Source organism: Lissotriton vulgaris, chromosome 3_1 (assembly GCF_964263255.1).
Source record: "Lissotriton vulgaris chromosome 3_1, aLisVul1.2, whole genome shotgun sequence".
In the NCBI taxonomy this organism is placed as follows: Eukaryota; Metazoa; Chordata; class Amphibia; order Caudata; family Salamandridae; genus Lissotriton; species Lissotriton vulgaris.
This window is the reverse complement of record NC_141689.1, coordinates 1,104,692,738-1,104,718,424: the sequence shown is the minus strand read 5'-3', so window position 1 is coordinate 1,104,718,424 and position 25,687 is coordinate 1,104,692,738. Positions and strand designations below refer to the sequence as shown.

Here is a 25,687-nt window from a genome sequence, read left to right as displayed (position 1 = left end):
AGGCCTTTTGTCCGTAATTTTGGCCATCACAGGGAGCAGCACTGCTCCCCTGTGAGAGGCCTCAGACCCTTGATGCTGGCGCCTCACGCTCCTCCTGGAGCACAAGCGCAGCCCCACCCGCCCATTGTCATTCAGTATGCCGGCTAATTGCCACATAAAGAAAGTCAATGGGGCAGTCTGGGGGTGCTAAAGCATGTGGCAGCCTCCTCCTACCTCAGTGTACAACAGGGCAATCTGATAGATAAAATGTAAAACGCTAATGCTGCAACTTTAGCAACGTTGGAAAACATTTCATATAAAGAAGACTGTAAAATAAGTTAAAAAGAACGGGTTATCGTTCTTGCACTGCCTCATCATTTTTGAACTGAAGTATTTTCAATATTATAATCAACAAAGCCATGGTTGCTGCTTTTTTATTTTAAACAACTAACAACAATTGACAAAGCCAATAGTCCTGGCTTGTTGTTGGTGTAATGATACTTGCTGTATTATATATCTGGATACAATGAAATAAACAACATAATACCAGTCGGGCGGAACACTATGCTAAGCGCTGATTTTTAGACTAGGTGTTTTAAACCACGTCCTTAATTACATCGAACACCCCCCTCTAGGTTTTCTTACACCACTTAAAGCCCTGGAAACACCATGTCACAGTCACCTCACATCCTGGCACTGTTCATCATGCATGACACATGCCTTCTACTTTAAGAACTACAGCGAGGTGAAGTTCTTGATGGGCCTCTTCTGTCTGCAACTCTGCAGACAAAGGGTCAGCTCATAATGTGAAAAGGTGGGTGAGTAAATAAGTGATGGAATGTATGAATGACTGGATGGATTACTGAAAGGATGAATGGATGAATGAGAGGGTGAATGGATAGATAATAAATGAAAGGATGGATGGATGAGTGAATGAGTGGAAGTATGGATGAGAGAAAAGGTAAATAGATGGATGTATGGGGGAAGGGTTGACGGATGGGTAAAAGGGTGGATGGGTGTGTGAAAGGATGGATGGATGAGTGAAAGCTTAGATGATAGGCGAGTGAATGGGTGGATAAATGAGTGAAAGGATGGATGGATTGAATTGATAAGTGAAAGGGTGAATGGATGGATGGATGAGTGAAAGGGGGTAGATGGACAAAAGAATGGATGGATGAGTGAAGAAGTGAAAGGGTGGATGGATGACAGAACGGATGGATGGATGAGTGAAAGGATGGATGAGTAATAGGATCAATGGATGGAATTAATGAAGGGATGAGCAGGTGGATGGGTGGATGGATGGGTGGATGGATGGATGGATGGATGGATGGATGGATGGATGGATGGATGGATGGATGGATGGATTGATGGACGGACGGATACGTGACTGGGTGGATGGATGAGTAAGTGAATAGATGGCTGGATGGGTGAAAGGGTAAATGGCTGGATGGATGAGTGAATAGATGGATGGGTGAAAGAGTGGATGGATGACTACAGATGGATCGGGGAAAGGGTGGGTAGATGAATAATGGATGGATGAGTGAAAGGGTGGATGAGGGATGGATGAGTGAAATGATGGATGGAAGGATATATGGTGGATAGGTTTGCAAATGGTTGAATATGTTTGGATATAAATGGGCACATAAATGGAAGGACAGAATTAATGGTGAAAGACTGAATGATAGATAAAAGAATGATTACACCTTGTGGCACCCATTATCTTAAGTAACATTTCCTATGCATTGACTTTCACATTAATATGAGTCATTGTCTATATATAATGATGTGTGATCTAACGCACTCCGACACCCTGCCCTACATAATTGGGATGAGTAACACTATAAGAGAAATTAAATACACATGAGAGAAGGTCTAAGTGAAAATTGAGGGGCACCATTGAATGGTGGTAGCAAGGCAGGACTGGCCTGACCGGGCATCAGGTGTTTTCCTGGGAGGCTGGAAAGGGGGGGGGGCAGCTTTGTTACTGGGGGCTGGCACTGCAAAGTTCCTTGTATATCCAGTAGTTTTCAATCAACAATAAAAGTGGGCTCACTTATATTCTGGTGTGCTTCACCATTGTCTGGTGACTAATGTACCTGCTGGAGCAAGATGCAAGTTTTAAATCGTCTAAGGTAGCAAGCTGCGGCCATACTAAAAAAACGTGAAGTGCACTATTTTCTCAACCTAATATAAACTTATTTTGACTTGTACTTAGATGGTTGTCTATATACCTTCTTACATGCTATTGCGCTACCACCTCTGACGTGACTGTAAAACGTACCTTTTGTCCCGAAGTTTTGTCCTGAATTTTGACCTTTTGTCCTGAATTTTTGTCCAGAATTTTGTCACTTTGTTCTGAATTTTTACACTCACCGTCCTGAATTTGCACCTATGCCAGTTGGTCACCCTAGTTTCTTCTTGGTGCTCTCATGGTGCAACAGTGCTGCTGCCATGATTCAAAGCTGTGCTCCCATGCCCCTGGGCTGTTAACAATTACTACCACGTCAATTAGCTGATTGCACCGATTCTTAATTTGGCCTAGTCCTTCCAAAATTATTACCATAAATGGCGGCAGCAATGTGTCAATCTCTATGCTTCCAGTCTAGTAGTGGGGCCTCTGCCTTATAGTGAGACAGCTGTGCTTGGTCTCCTAAGTCATTGGCTTCAGGATATATGTATATATATTTGGTTAAATGTCCTCCAGTTTATACTTACATCTGGTCCTACTCCCACAATGTTGACTGAACACCAAGTTTTAGTCATTCTGAAGGATCTTATAGCCTGCTGGAGATGTCTCTGCCTCTATCGTGCCAAGCGCTCACTCTGTCATGGTCTGGTTTTCCAGTTAAAATTTCCGGCTTTAGACACACATCTGCGGGCAGGCTAAAAGGTTTCAGACTAAACTAAAGTAAAGGGTGTCCGGGGGAGGGGGTTTCTTCTCTGCATTGACACAAAGCACCAGATATAGTAATCGGGCGGTCATGTGAACTATGGAATGCAAAGTGGCCCAAATGGCAGTATAAACCAACTTTTGCATGTACAAGGATTTTTTAGCTGAAAGTTGACACAATCACAGAACTAAATAGTCTTGCATCACTTAGCGCCAAATGCCAGATAATGTATTCAAAGTGAGCATAATGGAGGAGGGAACAGGCGGAAAATACCTAGGGGCAGATTTACAAGGCCCTTGCGCCACTTTTGTGTCATTTTTAACATGGGAAAAGTGACGCACAAGTGGCGCAAGAGCCTTGTAAATAATCCCTCTAAGATTCAAGCAAAGGCAGTCCAACTACAGTCACACGATGTAGTTAGACCTTGCTTTGCATCGAATACTGTGACCAAATGAAAATAGGCACAAACAAGTAGTTTCAGGAAAATCGTGTACATGATAAGCATCACTTTAAAAAAAAATCCAGTTAATTCCACAATTTTTTTTATGTTTTCATTTAATTCCAGTTATTTGCACTATTGCTCAGCACTGTGATTGTGTGTTGTATAGGAAGGGGGCTGACTTGTGGCTTTACTACTTTAATTTATGTAAAACAGTCACAGGAGTTTAAATCCTGTCTAAATCAGTTATGCTTTATATTTTCGGCCCCATCCCTCTACCTCTGCATGAAGGTGTGACGACAGGCACAGTGGGGCACTGTGTTCTTGGCCACTTAACCAATATGTGCTTTTTGTTGTACCAAAGGTTTCAAAAGCAAAGATTGTGTTCCACAAATAGTATCGGATTACCTGGCCAAGAAATTTGATCTGGATGGACTGATTACCCACACGTTGCCTTTTGAGAAAATCAATGAAGGATTTGAACTGCTACGCTCAGGCAAGAGGTGAGATTTGTATTTGTGGGATCCATGGGGTTTATTCAAATATTTAAATGATGTTTATGGTGTCGTAACATGTTGCAGCCTTTCAAAGCATTGATGCAATAATGTGAATGAAGGTAAGCATGTATGCATTGATCAGGCCTGCGAAACTCCTCTGGCTCGCTCAGTCATCTTACACTCTTTAACCCCTTTAATACTGTTTTTTTTAATATTGCCCAGAGATCACTTGCATTTGGGGACCACATCAGTGAAGGTAATCTCTTCCTAATTTAGGGTTCTATACGTATTGTAATTGCCCACCAACATGAATTCCTGGGCAACAGGCATAGGGATGAAAACTGTGAGCTACCGTGATGGATTCTGTGTTATATGCCTCATCACACACGCATACAGCACCCCCCTACACACACACTAATGTCTTCATATCCATATTAACTTTGCCTCTGACTTCGGGTGTCTTCCCTCATTTCCAAATGTGTGACTATTGGCACCCAGAAACAATAAAAAGCAAAGAAATAATGTGGGGAAGTGAATAGGAAAGCATAAAACAGGTCAACAGTGTTTCATTTCCACCATCCTTTGCAGGTACGTTTAGCTAGTTAACTTCCATGACCTCTACCTCTTTACCTCTTTGACCTTTCTGCCGTCCTGCCTCAACCTCTCTGCCTCTACACCTATTCTCAGTTAATCCCTAATTTTCCTGCATTTTGGCCCAATAAACTAACATACTGAAAAATACTACTTGCGGGGAAGATGGCGTGCTGATCCCGTGTTGAGGAGCACATGCTGAGACCGCTCCTGTGACACTCCCCACTACCTCCCGCAACCACCACCCAGCATCTCTGGACTGATTGTGCTACCCTCACAACAGTACCTGCACTTAAAGATGATTCTAGTGCAGGGCAGGAGGGGGTCACAACTTTGCATGCAGTGGCTGTTGTTTGGTCGGAGCTGAGCTAATTTTTGCGGGCCCAGCCTAACTGGTTGAACTGCTTCTCTCTCCGGCGCTTCTGTTTAGCACCTGCACCTCGTTAGATTGGGAAAGCTGAAACCAGTTATGGCTCCCCCATGGGTGAATGTGGAGCATGGCGGACGAGGGGGCCGTAGGATTGGAAATTCTACGACTGCTGAGTCTCAACCAACAGTCAAAAGTACAGAGGAAGAAGAAACGAGGATTTGCCCGAAGCAGTAAGCCACTTGCACAAGGGTCGACCACCCCATACTCAAAGTGCTTTAATCAAGTGACGTGAGTGATCTCCTACAGGCCGGTAATTCGGGAGCCACTGAGTCCTCGATGGTGGATGTACTGCTGAGTGTTGTGTCAGTGGGCAAGGGAGCAGTCAGAATTGGCTGAAGCCGATCTCCAGCAAGGTAACAATTTTTAATGGATTCAAAGGAGCCCCCATTATCAACTATCCTCCACCTCTTACTGACTCAAAGAGCTGAGGCTTTGGAACACTACGCTCAAGTCAAAGAGGATAATAAAGCTGTGCAGCAAGCTTTAACAGAAGTCACCAGTAAAATGTCTAGTCTAACTTTGGATATGGCTGAGCTCCAGGAAAGAGAAGCAGGAGCAGAGTAAGTTGTTCCAGTAACAATTAAAGCAATCACAGAGCATGAGCACCAACTAGCATATGTCAAAGTAAAATTGAGGATCTGGAGAACAGGTGACGTCTGAAAAACCTCACGCTATTCGGAATACCATAAGGAAAAGAAGGCAATGATACCCAGGCCTTTGTCATCAGCCCATTGCAGAAAGCTCTTCAGGATCTGGCAGACTGTGATATGGACTTTCAAATTTAACGAGCTCATAGGTTACCTCTGTACCCTAGCAAGTACTGAATTTGAAGCGCCCTAACCCTCGCCCTATTCTAATCTATGTTGGGAATTTCCTCCTACGACAGGCGATTTATTTTAAAGCCCGTCCAACAGCCCCACTGTCAGTTGACTCCTTGTCTATCTATGTCCATTTGGATCTCTGTAAGACAACAATGGATAAGTGTTGGAAGCTACGTCAGCTTATAGACCCATTAAAAGCTGTTAGGGCACAGGTGTTTTTACAGGAGCCAGCACAATTGAAGGTTATCAAGAATGGACAGTCACACTTGTGCTTGAAAGGTACTTCACACCATGTCTCCTGCAGGGAGAAGAATCCATTGTCTCACTACACTGCGTCCTAGGATTCCTAACCCACTCTGTATAGGTTGGTTGAGTATTGTCTTGTGTGTTAAAATCACTGACCTTATTAATGACAACGTTCACAGCTAGGTTGCAGGCCCCCAAGGGAGATCTCCACATTGTGAGTTGGAATGTTAGGGGTGCACTTGATAAGGTAAAGATGGGGGTCATACTCCAACAGACCAAACGCTATAGGGCTGATATCCTGCTCTGCAAGAGACTCACATGCTGGGAACGAAGGCCCTGTGCTTCCATAGATTTGGGTACCTGCAAGTGTTTCACTCTGGGTTCATGAGGGTCTCTCAGAGGGTAGCTATACTTATTCACCGCATGATCCGTATAAACACTTCGACGTAGGTGGATACACAGGAACGATATGTGCTCATTATGGGTACAATTTATGAGAAACAGGTAGTACTGGGCAGCATATATTCCCTCCCGCCCCTGACCTGGGCAATGGTGGACCCTCATGACTATATGGATGGATATACCAGACAGGCTAGCCATTATAGGGAGAGACTGGAATGATGTACTAGACCTATCGAGGGATAGGTGGAAACATGGGGGTCACGCTAGAGGGAGACAGACCACAAAATTATGCTCCCTGGTGTCTGGACTGGACGGACCCCTGGCGGAGGGTACAAAGGGAAGGACAGGGATTCACATATTTCGCATCAGTGCATGAATCATTCTTCAGACTGGACTACATATTTGTACCGTTGAGTGCAGCTGGTAGGGTGAAGGAGGCAGAGATTCTCCAGAGGGGAATGTCCCATCATTCCCCGGTAGCACTTACAATACATCTAGGCCCTGCCAAACCGCCTTTTCGTTGGCGGCTTTCCCACTGGAATCTGCAAGACGAGAAATAAAGGGATTGTATAGTCCAGGCTATTGCCCATAATCTGGAGCATAATGCATGTTCGGTGGCAACAGATGAACCCTTATGGGATGCCTTAAAACAACTATAAGAGGGGTGGGTATATTGTATTGCGCCACGGTGCGTCGGATGCAGAGGGAAGCATTATTGAAATCAGAGGCCAGTCTTGTAAATCTCGAGTAGGATAGTCTCACGATTCTGATCTCCGAATGAATGCGGAAGTATGAACCTGCCTTGGTACACGAAGTCGAGTCAGTGGTCTAGCTTCCAGAGACCGGAAGCTGGCGTCACTCCAGTACTGGCGCATCCGGGGGAATCCGCATAACCATTGTGGCTCCCGCCGCATCCATGCTTTGGATTTACGCCTTCGCCCCAACAGACGTTCCGTGAAACTCTGCTTCTGTGAATCCTTCACAGATGGAGAGAATCGCGCTTGGCACTTCTCTCTGGACTAAGGTACACTTCTGATGCTTGCTGAATCTCTCCACACGCCATGGAGGACTTTCCGTGTTTGCCATAAACTACGGGGTGCCTGCTTTGTTATTGTATGGTTTCCAACATGCGGGTGCGTAGTTGGGACTATTGACATTTGAGTAACCCGCTCAGGAGTGCTTGTTTGCTTTTTGGTTGTCTACGCGCAGGAGCGCTTGCTTGTCTTCAGGGTTTCCACGTGCAGGAGCGTTTGTTTGCTTTCTGGTTGTCTACGCGCAGGAGCGCTTGCTTGCCTTCAGGGTTTCCACGTGCAGGAGCGCGTGATTGCTTTCTGGGTGTCTATGCACAGGAGTGCAAGTATACTTTCGGGTTTCCACGAGGAGGAGCGCGTGTCTCCATTTGATGACCTCCTGACTTTGCTTATGGTTTCCCCTGCTGCCTTACTTAGGTGATTATGCTGATTTACCTGTATTGACATGTTTATGAAGAGAGTGGGGGTTTGCATGGCTCAATAGTAATATCCCTACCCTGCTCTCCTATTCCAGGTGGCGTTTCTCAGGGTTCAGTAGGAACACAGAGGTCAGCATCCCGGTTTTCTACAGACCATCCTTTTTTCTTCCTGGCATCTTCCCCCGATCCCATCTTCATCCCTGTTAGTTTTCAGCCTCTACTAGGTTAAGGTGGAGACAGTGGTGGATGTTGATGTCACCTCTGCGAGATCGCCTCGCAAGACTATGGTAAGACTTGTGGGGTTCTGACAGATAGTAGAGAGGAAGGGGGTGGACAGGCAAATGCGGCCCTATTAATGGACGAGGCCTGATTGACATGGCAGGCATCCCGTAGCCGGATATACCAGTGGGGAGATAAATCTAGCAAGCTTGTACATTGTCTGTGCCAGGGAGCCTTGTGCTCCCTGGTTCTCCCTGGAGTGGCAGGACCAGATGGTAGGGTGCTCGGAGATCCTTCTTTGATTGCGGAGAGTTTTGCGAATTACTTTGCGGTACTTTATTCGGCAAAGGAATCCCTATCAGCAGATGTGGTGCACCGCTTTATAAGGGATCTACCACCCCAGACGCTCTCTGATGTAGCCCGGGCAGATCTAGACCTTAAACTCATTGTGGAGGAATTGTCTAAAGCGATCAGAGACCTAAATTCTGGGAAGGACCCGGGCCCTAATGGATAACCTTGTGAATTTTTTAAGAGGTATTCCACGAAATTGGGACCTCATTTGATTAGAGTGGTGGAGGAGGTACGAACACACGGTGGCCTCCCGCGGGATTGGCATCAGGCCGAGATAGTCGTGTTTCACAAACCGGGTTGGCCTCCGGACCAACACGCCTCATATCGCCCTAAATCGTTATTAAATATTGAGGCCAAGATCCTCGCTAAGGCCTTGGCCAATGGTCTTCTGTCCCATATTACTTCCTTGGTTCATCTGGACCAGGCGGGCTTCATGCCTTATAGGGCAACACGTCACAATATACGTCGGGCACACGTAGCCTTGGCCGCAATTCGGGACTTAGATCAACCGGCCGCACTTCTCCTAGCAGACATAGATAGAGCATTTGACTCTCTCAGCTGAACGTATTTGTTTGCCCTGTTGGATCATTTGAATACTGGACCCCGATTCTTATCCTACCTTAAACTATTATTCACAGACTTGACAGCATCAGTTTGTGTTGCGGGATCTGTCTCCTTTACTTTTCCTATCAGCCGGGGCACTTGCCAGGACTGTCCACTGTCGCCATATTTATTTGCTTTGGCAATGGAACCCTTGGCCACTTGGGTGCAGATGGATGCACAAGTGGCAGGGTTTGAGTGGACCCAGTGACTGTCGGACAGCATTGCATTGTATGCGGACGACATCCTGTTCTTCTTGACAGATATCAATAAAACTGGACCAAGTATTTTACGTATTATGCAGATATTTGGGGACTCTTCCGGTCTGTTTATGAATCCCCGTAAATCTACCCTATGGGTGTTGGGGAAACATAAGGAGTTGGGCGCCTGGGCCTCTTCAGTGCAGGTTACTACTAATAATAATAATAATAAAGCCATTTCTAAAGCGCCTGGCTGCACTAAAAATAGTGTGCCCCCGCGCTGGATTGTTGCTATATCACAAGAGGCAGCGAGTAGAAAGAACGAAGTAGAGGTCAGGGAGAAAAGAGGAGATTAGTTGGGTGGGAACAGGTGAGTTTTAAGTTTAGCACAAAATCTGGTTTCTGAAGGTTCCATACGGAGGTCGAGCGGTAGTTCATTCCAGTGCCTAGGAGCCAGGTTCCTGAAAGAACATCCTCCCATTCTGGCTCTGCGAGTGCGGGGGAGTTTAAACAGCATCACTCCGGACGACCTCAAATTCCGGGTGGGGCGGTGAATAGTGAGGAGCTTTTGCAAGTAGCTTGGGTCTTTGCCCTGGGCGATGCGATGCGTGAAGCATAGGGCTTTGAATTTGATGCGTTCCTTGACCAGTAGCCAGTGAAGCTTCGTTAGAGCATTCTTCCCAGATGTTCTACGAGGCAGGTTAAGTATCAGGTGGGCAAAAGCGTTTTGTACGCACTGTAGTCGGTGCAGGCCTTTTTTACTTAGACCTAAGAGCAAGATGTTGCCGTAGTGGAGGTGGGGTAAAATACCTGGGAATCTTCTTGTCCGATTCGGCAGGGGGTTCCTGGGACAGAAATATTGTGCTGGTGTGGACAAGGGTCTGTGATGAACTGAAGACTTGGCCCCATATGCCGTTCTCCATTCCGGGTTGATCGACAATCTTCAAAATGGTATTGTTACCACAATTGCTATATCAACTACAAAACCACCAATACCCGGTCTCTTCGACAAGGTTTCGTCAGGTCGCCTCGGTCCTAAGGCAGTTTTTATGGACAGGTAAGGCATCCAGAGTGGCGTTGAAGACATTTTTCCAGTCAACATACTGCGGGGGTTAGCCACCTCAGATGTACAATCATATTACATGGCCTCACATCTCTTGATCTTGAACAACTGGTGGTATGGGGACAGAAGGGAACCCGCATATGCGGCGGAAAGACAATACATGGGAGAGGCCACACTTCACACTATTATGTATTCTGCCTCCCATCGTAAAGCTTTACCGTGGCTCCGAGGGTAGTCTTTCAGGTGTGGAGACAGGCTCTGGGAAAGTTGGGTTGGTGGGGGCGATTGATGAAGGAAATACCACTATGGTCGAATGGGGGACTGCCTCGGTTGGAGGCCTTGACTGGATTCTGAGGATGGGACAACATAGGGATTTCCACCTTGGGAGATGTGATGTAGGGTACAGGCTGGAAGTATTTTCAAGATCTTCATCAAGAATACCGGATGCCAAAGACCCAGTTCTTTTGATACCTTCAATTTTGGCATGCCCTACTTCCTAGTGTTACAGAACTGGAATCCCTCCCCAAATTCAGTCCCATTGAAGCAAAACTGTTCATGGGGAACTGAAAAGACAATAACATTTCCAAAATGTATCAATAATTAGTAACAAATAGCCCCACCACTCTCAAAAAACTCAGGTTGGTGTGGGAGGGAGACCATGGCCCATTAGACGGAGATGACTGGAATGATGCATTAGCATACCCCCGGGGGGCAGCGATTGCAATGCAGCTCTGACTATTTCAATGTAACTATTTACATAGGGTGTACTTTACCCAAGTCCGGTTGTGGAGGATGGGCCTAGTGGCATCCCCAACGTGTTTGCGATGTGGTCGGGAGGATGGCACCCTACTCCATACAGTGTGGCAGTGTAGGGCGCTTGCTAGGTTTGGCGGGGTATTGGCCTGTTTGACGGAGATGTTGGGGTGGGAGCTCCTTTCCTCACCTAGGTTAGTGCTTCTACATATCATGGAAGGGAATGGTGGGAACATATAAAAATGTCATCAATCGTTAATGGGCCGAGTGCTACCAAAAAAAGATATTGCACGAAACTGGAAAGCTGAAGCCCTGCCTTCCTTATTGGCATGGAAAAATGGCTTTGAATTTAACATGGGGTTGGAGATACCCATCTTTAAAGCAAGGGCTGCCACAAAAACACCCAAAATCTGGAGCCGGTGGTCGGAGTATAGAGGCATCTATTTAGAGCCCATTCCATCCAGGGACGATAGCATGGGACTAAGGGCCAGATGTAGGTAAAATAGATTTACCGATTTTTAATTACCGAATTTTACCGATTCGGTAATTAAAAATCGGTAAATCTAAGGGGTGGATATGTAGGTATTCCAGATGTGCTGAAATACCGATTCGGAAGAATTCGGTATTTACCGATTCGGTAAATACCGAATCGGTAATGCCCATTCATTCCTATGGGCTTTGAAGCCCATAGGAATTATTGGGCATTACCGATTCGGTATTTACCGAATCGGTAAATACCGATTTTCACAAGGGTGCAGGGGGTGTAACTTTGACACCCTCTGGCACCCCCAAAACAGGCTCAGGTGCCATGTGGCAGGCATACATGCCCTAAGGGCAGGTCTGCCTGTCACATGGCATAGGTGTGCATGCACACATGTGCATGCACACCGGAATCGGTATTTTACCATCAAATTGGATTTGATGGTAAAATACCGATTCGGTAAGGCCTCTGGGACTCTGAAGAGTCCCACCTACATCTGGGTGCCTCAGAATCAGTAAAATTACCGATTTTTTATTTTACCGAATCGGTAAAATTACCGATTTTTTATTTTACCGAATCGGTAAAATTACCGAATCAGTAATTTTACCGATTCGGTAAAATAATGCCCCCTACATACCTGTCACCCATTTACCGATCGGTAACGGCCAAATCGGCCGTTACCGCTCGGTAAATGGCCTCAAACGGCCACCTACATCTGGCCCTTAGATACATCAGACAAGTGGCTCGAAAGGAACTGCTTTACCGTGAATTAGACCTTAAGTCGTGCTGGAGACGCAGAATTGTGCAATGGGGGGGGAGTTAACTAGGGTACGCTTAATTGTTTTTCTTATCCATGTTATAACAGGAGAAAGCACGCACATAAAATGTAATTGCCAATGTGTTGTGCTTAAAATGTAGCAGAAGACCTCTGGTCGGAGGGGCTTTGCATTGTATGTGCTCATCGACGCAATAAAATCTGTTTATAAAAAAAGAATGGACGGTCACAATATTTTCTTACGGAATTTGAAGCTTCACAAGCCCTCGGCCAAGGGCAGCTAGGGACTTCACAGTCTTCTCCTTAGCCCTAATCTTAATGTCTAACCAGAGCGGGTGAGCCAAAGGGATTATGGGCTTGAATAGCTCTACTAATGTGGGTAGGTTATATATATATATACAAAAGGGATGGAGGAATTATTATACAGTGAGTGGTAGGGATGCGATGTAGGTGGGGGGCATGGGGGCGGCCCGCACATCACTTCTTGAGGGCTGTCAATGCAACTGACAGCATAAGGGGGTGAATGATCCTTTTCACAGTAACAGGGAGGGATGGTTTTGGTTAGGGGAGCTCAGGGGAGCATTGGTGGGTGTTAGTGTTAAACAGTTTGTGCACTTCACAAAAAGGGGTGGTGGGGGCAGTCTTAGGAGTGAGAATAATTCGAAACTGTATTCAGCATGTAACATAGAGAGGAGGGTGGTTGGCAGTTAGAGATGGTGACTAGGTCGTAAGGTCATATAGTCGGTCTAGTTAACGACTAGTTTAAAATGAATGTGTTGGAATGTGGCAGGCTTAAATCAGATGAGGAAGCGGCAACAAATTTGTGAGAATTAGCATCATACAAGCCACAAATTGTTTGGGTAAGTGAAACTCACTAAGCATTCAAAGATCAACAAGTATTGAAGCAGCTGGGGTATGAACTGCTTATATGCACTTCTCAAACAGTGTCTATACGGGGGCTGCATTCATGAAAACTAGGAAACTAGCTGCTAGGATTTTGAGAATTGCTTCTGATAGTAGGGGCAGATAGGCTACAGCACAGCTCGCCATCAATGGGCTGACATGAACTATCTGTGTAGTGTATGGCCTTAACTCAGACAATCCAGCAGTTTTTTATTATTTAAATTTGAAATTGTTGGATTGGGGTAGAAACCTGATCTTAATGGGGGACTTTAACTGTGTGGTCAGCTATCATATAGATACTACTAATGGGCAAGCTAGTGTTAGGATGGTTAAAACATGGGCATCTTTCATGGAAATAATTGATCTGCATTGCCTTGTTGATTCACAGAGAGCTTTGCTCCCCTTGATACCAGGTTACACTTACTATCCAGCACCTCTTAGACAATATTCTCGTATCAATCTGATTTTGGTACAAGGACAGCTGATGGAAGGGGCATCTATTGAGATCTGTCATAATTTTACCTCAGACCACAACCCCATTATATTTTATATGCAGTCTAGGTCAGTAGAAGGATTGGACGGTCGATGACCATATACATTTCCTTGAAAATTGCTTGCCATTATGAAATATCAGGTTAATATGAAGCGCCTACTTTTAGAGTATATATTAAATAATAAAGGTACTGCTTCGATTGCAACTGTCTGGGACTGCATGAAACCATATATACAGCGGATAATGCTTTGGTTTATTTTGGCTCAAAATAGGGGCAAACAGCTAGAGGAGGCCCAAATTCGGCAGGAGTGTTTGGATCTGGAAAAAGATCATTCACAGGCAATTCTCTTTAAAGACCCCCATGAGCAGTCACTACATCGAAAGGTAATTTAGAGACGACAAATACTCAATAGGGGGTTAAAGGAGAAGGTGGCTGCTATTTAGCAGAAAAATATGTCTTCCCAATATGAATATGGGGCAAAGGTGGGGCGTCTGCTGGCTTACCAGATTTCTGATAAAAAAACAAATACTATTATCTGCTAGATTATAGGGGAAAGCGGTCTAGTATACATAAACCCTCAATCACTCATAGGACAATTTGCTATATTCTATCAAAAACTGCACCATAGGTCTGACAGCAACAATTATCAGGCTGCAGGCAATGACCTACAGGAGTGTGGTATGTCATGACTCGATCTCCAACAGCAACAGGTCCTGGAGAGGGAAATCAGCCTCAGGGAGGTTGAGATAGCTATAAATACTTTACCTTCAGGGAAAGGAGCTGGGGAAGATTCAATACTGTTGGAATTCTATAAAGTCTTTATAGATATTTTAGCACCAAAGCTCTTTGATTTGGTAACTGCTATTAGCAATGGAGTTCTGCTATCATGGGGACAGACTAACATTGTGGTTTGTGTCTAAAAAGACAAACCCCGAGGAACGGAATTCTTATTGACCTATCTCCCTGATAAATGCGAATGCAAGGTCTTCTCTAAAATTCTAGCTCTGCGTCTCGCTCCAGTTATGCATAATGTGGTCTCAGAACAACAACATGGGTTTATCTCTGGTAGAGACACCATGGTACATATCAATACTGCGATTGCGGCGTTAGATGTAGCTGGTAAAACTATGGATAACATAGGTATGATTATGCTGGATGCAGAGAAGGCTTTTGATTGAGTTATTTGGGAGCACTTTGGCTGATCATGGCTATATGTGGGTTAAGCAACCTGTTCATTACACTTGTACAGATGCTCTATAAGAACCCGGTTGCCAATGTCTTGATCTGCGGACATTCATCTTCTTCTTTTCCAATAGGACTGGGCACACAGGCGGGTTGCCCACTCTTTCCTTTGCTGTTTGTCCTTTACATCGAACCTTATTTAAGACACTTGAATCGGAACAAGGGTATACAACCTGTCCGGCTGAATGGTAATGATCTCAAAATAATGCCTTACGCTGATGATGTCCGCAGTCTTTTCAAGTAACCCGTATAATGCTGTCAATATAATATCCAAGGAGGCTGAACAATCCGGTTCCTTCTCCGGATAAAATGTGGACCTCGCAAAGACACAGGTGATTCTAAATTTCAAATCACAAACCCCTGTGATAGGTGAGGCACACACTGCTACGTATCTCAGCATACGCTTGTGTAGTTGCTTGAAGAATATCATCCCACTTAATTATGAATCTCTTTTGAAAAGAGTTATAGTGAAACTGCGACAATGGCACAAACTCCCTTTGAGCATCTTAGGTAGATGTAATATTGTTAAAATGAATATACTGCCAAAGTTTCTATATCTGTTTTGTTCAATACCCCTTTGAGTTCCAGATTCTTTCTTCAAACGATTAGACGGGGCAATTAGTAGTTTTACATGTGGTTATAGGAGACCTAGGCGTGCCATCCGCTTCCTGAAGCTACCCTATAACAGGGTGGATTTAAACTACCAGACTTGAAGCTATTTTTTTGGCATCATTTACTGGCCACATTTGAAGTTTATTGCTTGGAAACAAGGGTGGCCAGACTGCATATTTTTTTAATTTAATTTTTATTTTACAGAGTTTTATATAGTGCGAACCTGACCCGAAGTTATCGGGTATCAGAGCACTTAACACAAGCACCAGATGTATTACTTGAGGACACATTAATTTTTGTTAGGCACAGGGAAATTAAGTGATTTGCCCAGAATCAGAGGATGTTGTTCGTCCTTTCAGAGACACAAATCAGATTTGATTTGACCGCCCTAGCCGCTGGGCCACCACCTATCTAATGGGTACCAATTAGCACTAGGTATGTATTTCCATCTCTCCTTGCATGAATTGATGGATCCTGACTACTTTAGGCATGTGAGGTTTAAAGTAGTTAGGGATATAGTGTGAATCTGATGAGAAATCTGTACAACATTTTCTTTACCAACTGTTCATTTGTCGATTCTGCTTTGGAGCAATACTCTATTCCTTGACATGTTTCTTGACAACGTAGGGCAACTTTGGGGTCAGGCGGGCATAGTTAACTTGGGACAGCTGTATGATAGGCATGGTTTCTGGGCATTTACTTCCCTACAGGCTGCATTTGGGCACTCGCAGCACCATTTAAATAAAATATCCGCAGGTGATGCACTATATTGTTAACGATTCAGAAAAGGGGGTGGTGATGAACAGAGTGTCTGAATTAAGCAGACCACTCTTACCCAGTCAAGAGATCAGGGCTTAATCCATCACCGGTATTTAGCTCACTGCATCACCCCAGTTCAGAACCTGGCTATATGCAAATTAGTCTGACCCCGTGCCTCATGGGAACAGGGTAGACCAAACTACCAAGCCAATTCTTCACTGGAAAGGAGACAAGCTTCCGGGGACCGGTTTCTGGCATTTCAGCCGTCGTCGGCCCGGCTTGCTTGAATCCTGGTGGTGCAGTGAGCAAGGGACTCATGTCTGAGTATACCCTGCCACACCTGTAGTGGCCAAAAACGATTCAGAAAAGGGGGTGGTGATGAACAGAGTGTCTGAATTAAGCAGACCACTCTTACCCAGTCAAGAGATCAGGGCTTCGGGCCAACATGCATCAAGCATTTTTGTAGTCGCAAACTGTGCGATTACTTAAAATCGGCCGTTTGCGAATGCAAAAGTGCTTTTTGGGATGCATGAAGCAATTTTAGAATTCGTAACATTGTTGCGAGTTCTAAAATTGCGGGTGCTTTTAAGAAGTCGCAGATGTGCGATTTCTTAAAAGCAATGCATCATTACTTTCACAAGTGCAAAGTCGCAATTAGGGTGCCAAATTTACCGAGTGGTTGAACCACTCGGTAAATTTGGAAAAAGTGTTTAAAATGCTGCAAATGTTTTTTTTTCTACATTCATGTTTCACACACACATGTCCTTAGGACATGTGTGTGTGAAATATGATGCGAAAAATACATTTCAGGGGTGCATGGGGGGGTCCTTTGGACCCCCCCCTGCACCCATGAAATTTTCAAAGTGCCACTCGCAATTTTCATTGACTCCTATGGGCCTTTTGGCCCATAGGAATCAATGGGAATTGCGAAAATTAACTTAAGAATTCGGTATTCATTTGGGATTCGGTAAAAATTGCGATTTTTACCGAATCACAAATGAATACCGAAAATAATGATGCATAGCATTTTGCACTTCTTAATTTGCGATTCCTTATTTTTCGCAAATTAGGAAGTGCAAAATGTCACAATGATGCATGTGGGCCTTAATCCATCACCGTTATTTAGCTCACTGCATCACCCCAGTTCAGAACCTGGCTATATGCAAATTAGTCTGACCCCGTGCCTCATGGGAACAGGGTAGACCAAACTACCAAGCCAATTCTTCACTGGAAAGGAGACAAGCTTCCGGGGACCGGTTTCTGGCATTTCAGCCGTCGTCGGCCTGGCTTGCTTGAATCCTGGTGGTGCAGTGAGCAAGGGACTCATGTCTGAGTATACCCTGCCACACCTGTAGTGGCCAAAAACGATTCAGAAAAGGGGGTGGTGATGAACAGAGTGTCTGAATTAAGCAGACCACTCTTACCCAGTCAAGAGATCAGGGCTTCGGCCCACATGCATCAAGCATTTTTGTAGTCGCAAACGGTGCGATTACTTAAAATCAGCCGTTTGCGAATGCAAAAGTGCTTTTTGGGATGCATGAAGCAATTTTAGAATTCGTAACATTGTTGCGAGTTCTAAAATTGCGGGTGCTTTTAAGAAGTCGCAGATGTGCGATTTCTTAAAAGCAATGCATCATTACTTTCACAAGTGCAAAGTCGCAATTAGGGTGCCAAATTTACCGAGTGGTTGAACCACTCAGTAAATTTGGAAAAAGTGTTTAAAATGCTGCAAATGTTTTTTTTTCTACATTCATGTTTCACACACACATGTCCTTAGGACATGTGTGTGTGAAATATGATGCGAAAAATACATTTCAGGGGTGCATGGGGGGGTTCCTTTGGACCCCCCCTGCACCCATGAAATTTTCAAAGTGCCACTCGCAATTTTCATTGACTCCTATGGGCCTTTTGGCCCATAGGAATCAATGGGAATTGCGAAAATTAACTTAAGAATTCGGTATTCATTTGGGATTCGGTAAAAATTGCGATTTTTACCGAATCACAAATGAATACCGAAAATAATGATGCATAGCATTTTGCACTTCTTAATTTGCGATTCCTTATTTTTCGCAAATTAGGAAGTGCAAAATGTCACAATGATGCATGTGGGCCTTAATCCATCACCGTTATTTAGCTCACTGCATCACCCCAGTTCAGAACCTGGCTATATGCAAATTAGTCTGACCCCGTGCCTCATGGGAACAGGGTAGACCAAACTACCAAGCCAATTCTTCACTGGAAAGGAGACAAGCTTCCGGGGACCGGTTTCTGGCATTTCAGCCGTCGTCGGCCCGGCTTGCTTGAATCCTGGTGGTGCAGTGAGCAAGGGACTCATGTCTGAGTATACCCTGCCACACCTGTAGTGGCCAAAAACGATTCAGAAAAGGGGGTGGTGATGAACAGAGTGTCTGAATTAAGCAGACCACTCTTACCCAGTCAAGAGATCAGGGCTTCGGCCCACATGCATCAAGCATTTTTGTAGTTGCAAACGGTGCGATTACTTAAAATCGGCCGTTTGCGAATGCAAAAGTGCTTTTTGGGATGCATGAAGCAATTTTAGAATTCGTAACATTGTTGCGAGTTCTAAAATTGCGGGTGCTTTTAAGAAGTCGCAGATGTGCGATTTCTTAAAAGCAATGCATCATTACTTTCACAAGTGCAAAGTCGCAATTAGGGTGCCAAATTTACCGAGTGGTTAAACCACTCGGTAAATTTGGAAAAAGTGTTTAAAATGCTGCAAATGTTTTTTTTTCTACATTCATGTTTCACACACACATGTCCTTAGGACATGTGTGTGTGAAATATGATGCGAAAAATACATTTCAGGGGTGCATGGGGGGGTCCTTTGGACCCCCCCCTGCACCCATGAAATTTTCAAAGTGCCACTCGCAATTTTCATTGACTCCTATGGGCCTTTTGGCCCATAGGAATCAATGGGAATTGCGAAAATTAACTTAAGAATTCGGTATTCATTTGGGATTCGGTAAAAATTGCGATTTTTACCGAATCACAAATGAATACCGAAAATAATGATGCATAGCATTTTGCACTTCTTAATTTGCGATTCCTTATTTTTCGCAAATTAGGAAGTGCAAAATGTCACAATGATGCATGTGGGCCTTAATCCATCACCGTTATTTAGCTCACTGCATCACCCCAGTTCAGAACCTGGCTATATGCAAATTAGTCTGACCCCGGGCCTCATGGGAACAGGGCAGACCAAACTACCAAGCCAATTCTTCACTTGAAAGGAGACAAGCTTCCGGGGACCATATTGTTAATGCACCTAAGTATAGCAATGATATAGTAACAACTGACCTTCAGTCTTGTTAGTATCAATCTGGGCAAGGAGCAAAGATGGTCAGTACAAGTATAATCTATCAGAAGTACATGGCCTGTGCTCTTGATGATAGTACTCAACTTGCATTAAAATGGAGCCAGCACCAGATGACTTCGCTTACGACTGCTGAGTTAAAGGATGCATTAGTTATTTTAGATGTCAATCAGCTCGACCAGTCTTAAACTACAGCAATTTAAGACAATGTTAATGTTATAATATACACCAGCTAGCATGTCGAATGGGGTGCGATGGGACTTCAGAGCGCTCATACTGCCTCAAGTGTAAGCATTACGCAGCAGATATAGTACACATGTTCATCAAGTGCCCTAATCTGATAGTATGCTGGGACAGTTTATTCGAATTGATCTCAGTGCATCTTGGGATTAAAATGAACTTGAGTTATAAGAAAATCATGCTGGGTTATACATTTGGATTGGCTCCCAGCCTGAGGGCATTAATTATGATTATAATAGTTAGCCCCCATCTATGTGTTCCTAGGGCATGGATTGATCCTATACCTCCCAAGGTGTCTGAATTTTGGACTATGCTTCGCCAAATCAACGAACGTGAAACTTCAATTGCCAAAGCTCGGGGTCCCCGATCAACTAAAAAAGTGGGGAAAATGTGGTTACATTGGCTTTGGTCCTAGCCGATTGTTCTATTCATCTCTTTTCTGGTCACTTTAGATCAACTTATAAATCTAACCTTAACTTTCCTCTATATCATTTTATTTCATTTTTTCATTGTCTGGAGATATTTTGTTTATGTAAGTGATTGCATTGATTATTCTGACTCTTTGTAAAAATCAAATAAAAATCTAATTTAAAAAAAATAAGTCAAAAATACTACTAGCAACTGACACGCCAACAAAAGTCAGCCAGTTATCTGCTCGGTCTCATGATGTCATATGGTCAGAAGCTTAAGTCTTTTCCTCTGATTTAACCACCTTGCCATGCTCTGTGATTTCATCACTCTGCCGCAGGCCATGTGATGCCATTTCGAGTCATAATTTTGCAAATATTTGGTTTTCAAGCATGAAAAAAAACACCCCCATATACGTTGGCAAGTATGGGAACTCAACAGAGACTATGACAGATCCATTGCTTTGATACTTCCCCACGTTGCCCAACAGAAAGCAACACACCAGCTTCATGGCCTTGGTATCTTTCAAGACCCACCATCCTATAAGTAGACTCAACGCTCAGCTTAGGAAACGGAAGAGCTCCAGGGGAAATTAAAGAGCTGAAAGTGGGTATTGTAGCATTCACCCCAGATCTGGACCACGTAAATGTCTATATCACACATGAAGCTCCGTAATACACGTCTTAATTCTCTGGCATGCAACAGTTAACTGAACACAAGGCGTCATAGACTTTATTAACCGCACCCAGACTCACCCAAATCCCTCCCAACTGATTCAGTAACTTTGTAAGGAGTCTACCTAGGACCAAAAGGGTCCCACTGCATATAATCACACTACACTACAGGTATCACTTTGTCAAAAAGCAAAAAGAAATAAAAGGTGCCCATGTGAAAAAAAAAATAAACAGAGTGATGAAAGTTTCAAATCAAATTGATTTACACCGATGTCGCGGAGGAATTGTCACACAAGAACTGGATTAACAAGTATATACCATTTTGGCAAATGCTGAACCCCCAAGAAAAGTCTAGCTATCTCGACTTCACAGGTGCATGATGTTATATGAGAGGAGGAGTTGGCATTTACAATGGAATTTCCGGTTGCATAAGCAGAGATCGTGTGTGTTCAACAAAGGCTCTAGTCTCCTAGGCAATGGAAGACAAATCATATTTTAATGAGCGCCCAGTGTCTGGTTTTTCCAGGTCCCAATGTGATGTTTCTGAGCACTTGAGATATCTCACCAGGCTAACCCCGAATTTGGTTGGGGTGGCACCCACCCACCAATCCTTGTTAATATGGATGATTGCACTTTGTGATCAATGGAAGAGAAAACTGCATTATATCACTAACGTATTGAGGCACACTGAAAATATATACATTAAACCTGCAAAAGATAACTGTGTAGAAGTAATACTAGCAGCTTTTGATCATTGACCCATAGAACTGACGTGCATTTTTATCTATTCCAGTATTCGAACTATCTTGCTGTTTTGAGGAATGAACTCTGGAAGCCTTCTGGTGCCGCGAAAAAAGTGAAGACTGTGATATTTCCACGAAAAATTGAGATTGCTTCCAATGTATATTTCCTTTTAAATATGCCTCATGCAAATAAAAGTATCATCAGTGGTTGCATTGAAATAAAGACTTGTTATCTATCAACTTTGTAAAGTAGAATCCAATGAATTTGCGCAATTCTAATATGTTGTAGCGTTCTTGGTAAAATGGTGTCTGGCTCGGGTGTACTGTTTGCTGAGACTTATTATAGGTAGATATTTGCCGTGGGAGGCTTCAGCCTTTAAGATTTGTTACATCCTTGCATGCAAGTAGTTACTCACACACTCATAGACTTGCCAATTGATCCAGCCGTCCTTGAACTCACTTATTCATTCATTTGCCATTGCACTGACCCATTCATCCATGCACTCACTCATTGATCAATCATCTGTACAGTGTGTCACTTGTTCGTTCATCCATGCCCTTACCGATCCAGCTAATCGTTGACCCATTCTAACACTCACCCATCCACACAAACACACTGACTAACTCTCCAATCAGGGGTAAAATAGACACGCCTATTGGCTTTATAAATCCTTATTCAAAGAACGCCAATCAGACAGGATTGGTTCCTTTCTTACCCCCATTGACTATAGAAACATTATCATCCAACACCAGACTGACCAAAGAAGCAATCCAAGATAGGGTTGTTCAAAAATACAGTGACAAATTGGTATTTTCCTCTTATGCAAATGGCATACTGCTCTTTGTCAGAAATAAAATCGCGAACATACTCATGCTTGCCTATGGAAGACATAGGATAATTTGCCATATAATGAAACACGCCATTAAGTAAAAATAGGCTGGAATCACATCCATTAACAAGAAATGTAAATGGACTAACCACAGTGCACCTTTCCAGTGGATCACCAGTACATCAAATAGCTCTGGGCAGAGAAAAGCCTCGAAATCTGTTAAGCCTCTGATCAAATTATGGGATAACATTACACAATGGGTTAGAAATTAAATTGCTTTGACAGGATATCCTTAATTGAAAAGGTGAAATTACTGAAATTATTCTGAGATTTATGGTCACACACCATGGATTATAATAACTGGTAGTACAATCTGCTAAATTCTAGCTCTCCCTTGGGAAAGTCCACCAATAAGAGCATGGGGCCTATGAGATCCCAGGACCATGGTGTGTCTGTCCATTTACTCTAACAGTCTTAGTTATGGGACAAGAGCACATTAAGAGAGCTAGGGTCGGGGGCGTGGCCAAGATGGCGGCGGAGTAGGACGCCTTTTCGTGCCGCTCCGGCGCTGATCCAACATAGCAACTAATAGCACGACTTTGGGGGTACCCACGAGCCCCTACAGCGGCGGAGACGTTCGCCTAGCAGAGCGGCGGACGTTGGCGGGGTCCCCGGAGCGGTGTGACCCCCGGAGCGCCTGCGAGGACGTTCGCAGCCTGCGGCCTGTGAGTCCCCGGGCTTTCCAACCATCGCGGCCCGGCGTGGTCGAGGGGCGGGGCCTTAGATCCGCCTGCAGGCGCTGGAGCAAACGGACGGCTGGGCGGACCGGAGTTGGTCGAGGGAGGCTCTGTCGGCGAGACCCGGCTCATACCCCGCCGCACCTGTGAGAGGATCCCTGGCCAAGTAGCGCCACTTGCACAACCAGGGGCCCACTGCTTACGCCGCCGACTGGCCCCCCACGTGGGTGGCGCCTGTGGCCTGCTTGAACTATCCGAACCTAGGGCCTGCTTGCCGCACGGAGCCGGACGACAACGGGGCACGGGAGTGAATCTGCCGCTCATTGGTGGCGGAGGATTGGAGGATCGAGGCGCCAGGTCGCTGGACCCCTGGAGCTCCCGCCTGGGATAAAAGAGACGCTCACAATCGAGTGCCTGGGGCGAGGTGCCCGGAAACGACTGGTGAAGGTAGGAACCGACTAGTGCTTGGCCCGCCTGCAGCCCCCGCTGCCTCCTCGGCCACGTGGAGTCGACGCGGGGCGTCATGTCCGCAGTGCAGCGCAAACGAAACCAGGGAAAGGACAAGGCCTCCCAACAACCGGCCTCCCCTGGAGCAAGTGGGTCATCAAGGCAATCTGATGAAGACGCTCCGGTGACGAAGGCCTTCATGTCGGAGCTGTTTGCCTCCATCAAGGAGGACATATCGGAACTCAGGTCGCAGCTCGCCTCCGACCTGCGGGAGGTGCGGAGGGATGTGGACGGCATAGGCGAGAGGGTGGCGACCCTGGAGGACAGGGACTTGAGCGTCGCCACGGATGTTCACATGCTCCAGCAAGACATTATCCGCCTCACCGAGCAGAATTTGGACCTCCAACTGCATACGGAAGACCTTGAAAACCGCTCCCGTAGGAACAACATCCGTATACGGGCGGTGCCCTGGGACGGTGAGGCGGGAGACCTCCGGGGTTACGTGCAGGAGCTGTTCCTCCAGGTCCTAGATGAGGAGGACACGACGGAGATACGGATGGACAGAGTGCACCGGGTGGGCCTGCCGCGGCGAGGGGGGGGTCCTCCCCCCGACATTCTGGTGTGCGTCCACGATTTCCAACTCAAGGAGAGAATACTACGGAAGGCCAGGACCATCGACTCATTGCAATTCCGTGGCCATAGTCCCCAGCTGTTCCAGGACTTAGCGGCCTCTACTTTACAGAAACGAAGGGACTTCCGTCCTATCACAGCATTCCTGAAAGAGAGGGGGATTGCCTACTCTTGGGGGCACCCTTTCAGAATAATTTTCAGATGGCAGAACCGCCTGGCCCAAGTACGCACACTTCAGGCGGCTAAAGAGCTCCTGGGACTGGCGGATGTTCCAGCATCGCAGGCCGCTGCGGCCTCCCCGTCTCGGCGGCGCCGCCGATCGAACTCTTGGCACAGGGTGGGACGCTCTCCCGCCGGATCCCCTGCGAGACAGCGCCCGGATCTCTCTACCAGCCTGCAGGAACGAGGAGCAGCGGTCGCTTCGGTGGCCTCGGCCACGTTGGCTGCTTCACAGCTCAGCTCTGGGGCGGCGTGAGCCCCAACACGGCGGATTGGCGCCGGGAAGGCTCGGGCCTTCTGATCAAGGGAGTGCAAGTACTCTGGTGGAGACGCCCTTGATTACGGCCAAGGGGAATAGTGGCTGCATTCCCCGGGCCTGTCGCTCGATTGGGGGCTTCCTACGGACTCCGGCCTACTGATCCTGTTGAGTATGGTTTATGCACTTTTTTTTCCACTTTTGTATAATGTTCTGTGTTGGTTCGGGGGGTCTCAGGTTGGGGGACTGTTGGGGAGGGGGGGCCGTGACGGCAGGCCTTTTGGGATGAATGTAGAGGATGAGTGGTGGAATGCGCGCCAGGCTGTAGAGGGGCTGAGACTGCGACTGCTCTTGGAACGTTTGGGAGCACGTGGTGGGGGGGAGGGGTGGAAGGTGGGTTGGGCGCCATTTTGTATTTCTGATAGCAAGTTCTTTGGGAGGTGTTTATTATGCCGATTAGTATAGGCACTTGGAATGTCAAGGGCTTGAATTCCCCTCAGAAGAGACAGAAGGTCCTGAAATACCTTGTAGACCATCACCTCGATGTGGTGGGGCTTCAGGAAACCCATTTAGCTCGAAAGGATGAAATGCGGCTCCGACACAGGGCGTACCCCATTGTGTACAGGTCCTCAGCTGTCACGAAGCATCGGGGGGTGGCGTTAATGTTTAAGGCAGCGTTGCATTTTCAACCTGTGGGAGTCCGCACTGATAGAGAAGGACGGTGGTTGATGGTCAAGGGGCACATTCAGGGCAGGTTGTGTACGTTTGTGGTGCTCTACTTGCCTAATTCTGGCCAAAATAAGTACTTGCAGGATCTACTGGAGAAGGTGGGGGACTTTGCGGAAGGACTTGTATTCATGCTGGGTGATTACAACTTGGTTTGGGATGGGGAGATGGACAGCTCTGGGGGTCGGAGGGCGGATACCGGGGTTTTCTCGGGGAGTACACAGAGGGGGGTGGAAGAGATGGGC

General features: G+C 45.7%; 1 protein-coding gene across 1 annotated transcript in view; it reads left to right on the top strand.

The window, feature by feature from the left end:
* The window catches only part of LOC147727494 (alcohol dehydrogenase 1-like), a 288,449-nt gene extending 266,612 nt beyond the window's left edge, over positions 1 to 21,837 (top strand). Inside the window, exons 8-9 of the mRNA XM_086961571.1 lie at positions 3,674 to 3,812; positions 21,648 to 21,837. Coding sequence (XP_086817697.1) covers positions 3,674 to 3,812; positions 21,648 to 21,672 — 164 coding nt within the window. The 3' untranslated portion in view covers positions 21,673 to 21,837. The remainder of the gene's footprint in view (positions 1 to 3,673; positions 3,813 to 21,647) is intronic.
* The last annotated feature ends 3,850 nt before the right edge of the window (positions 21,838 to 25,687 follow it).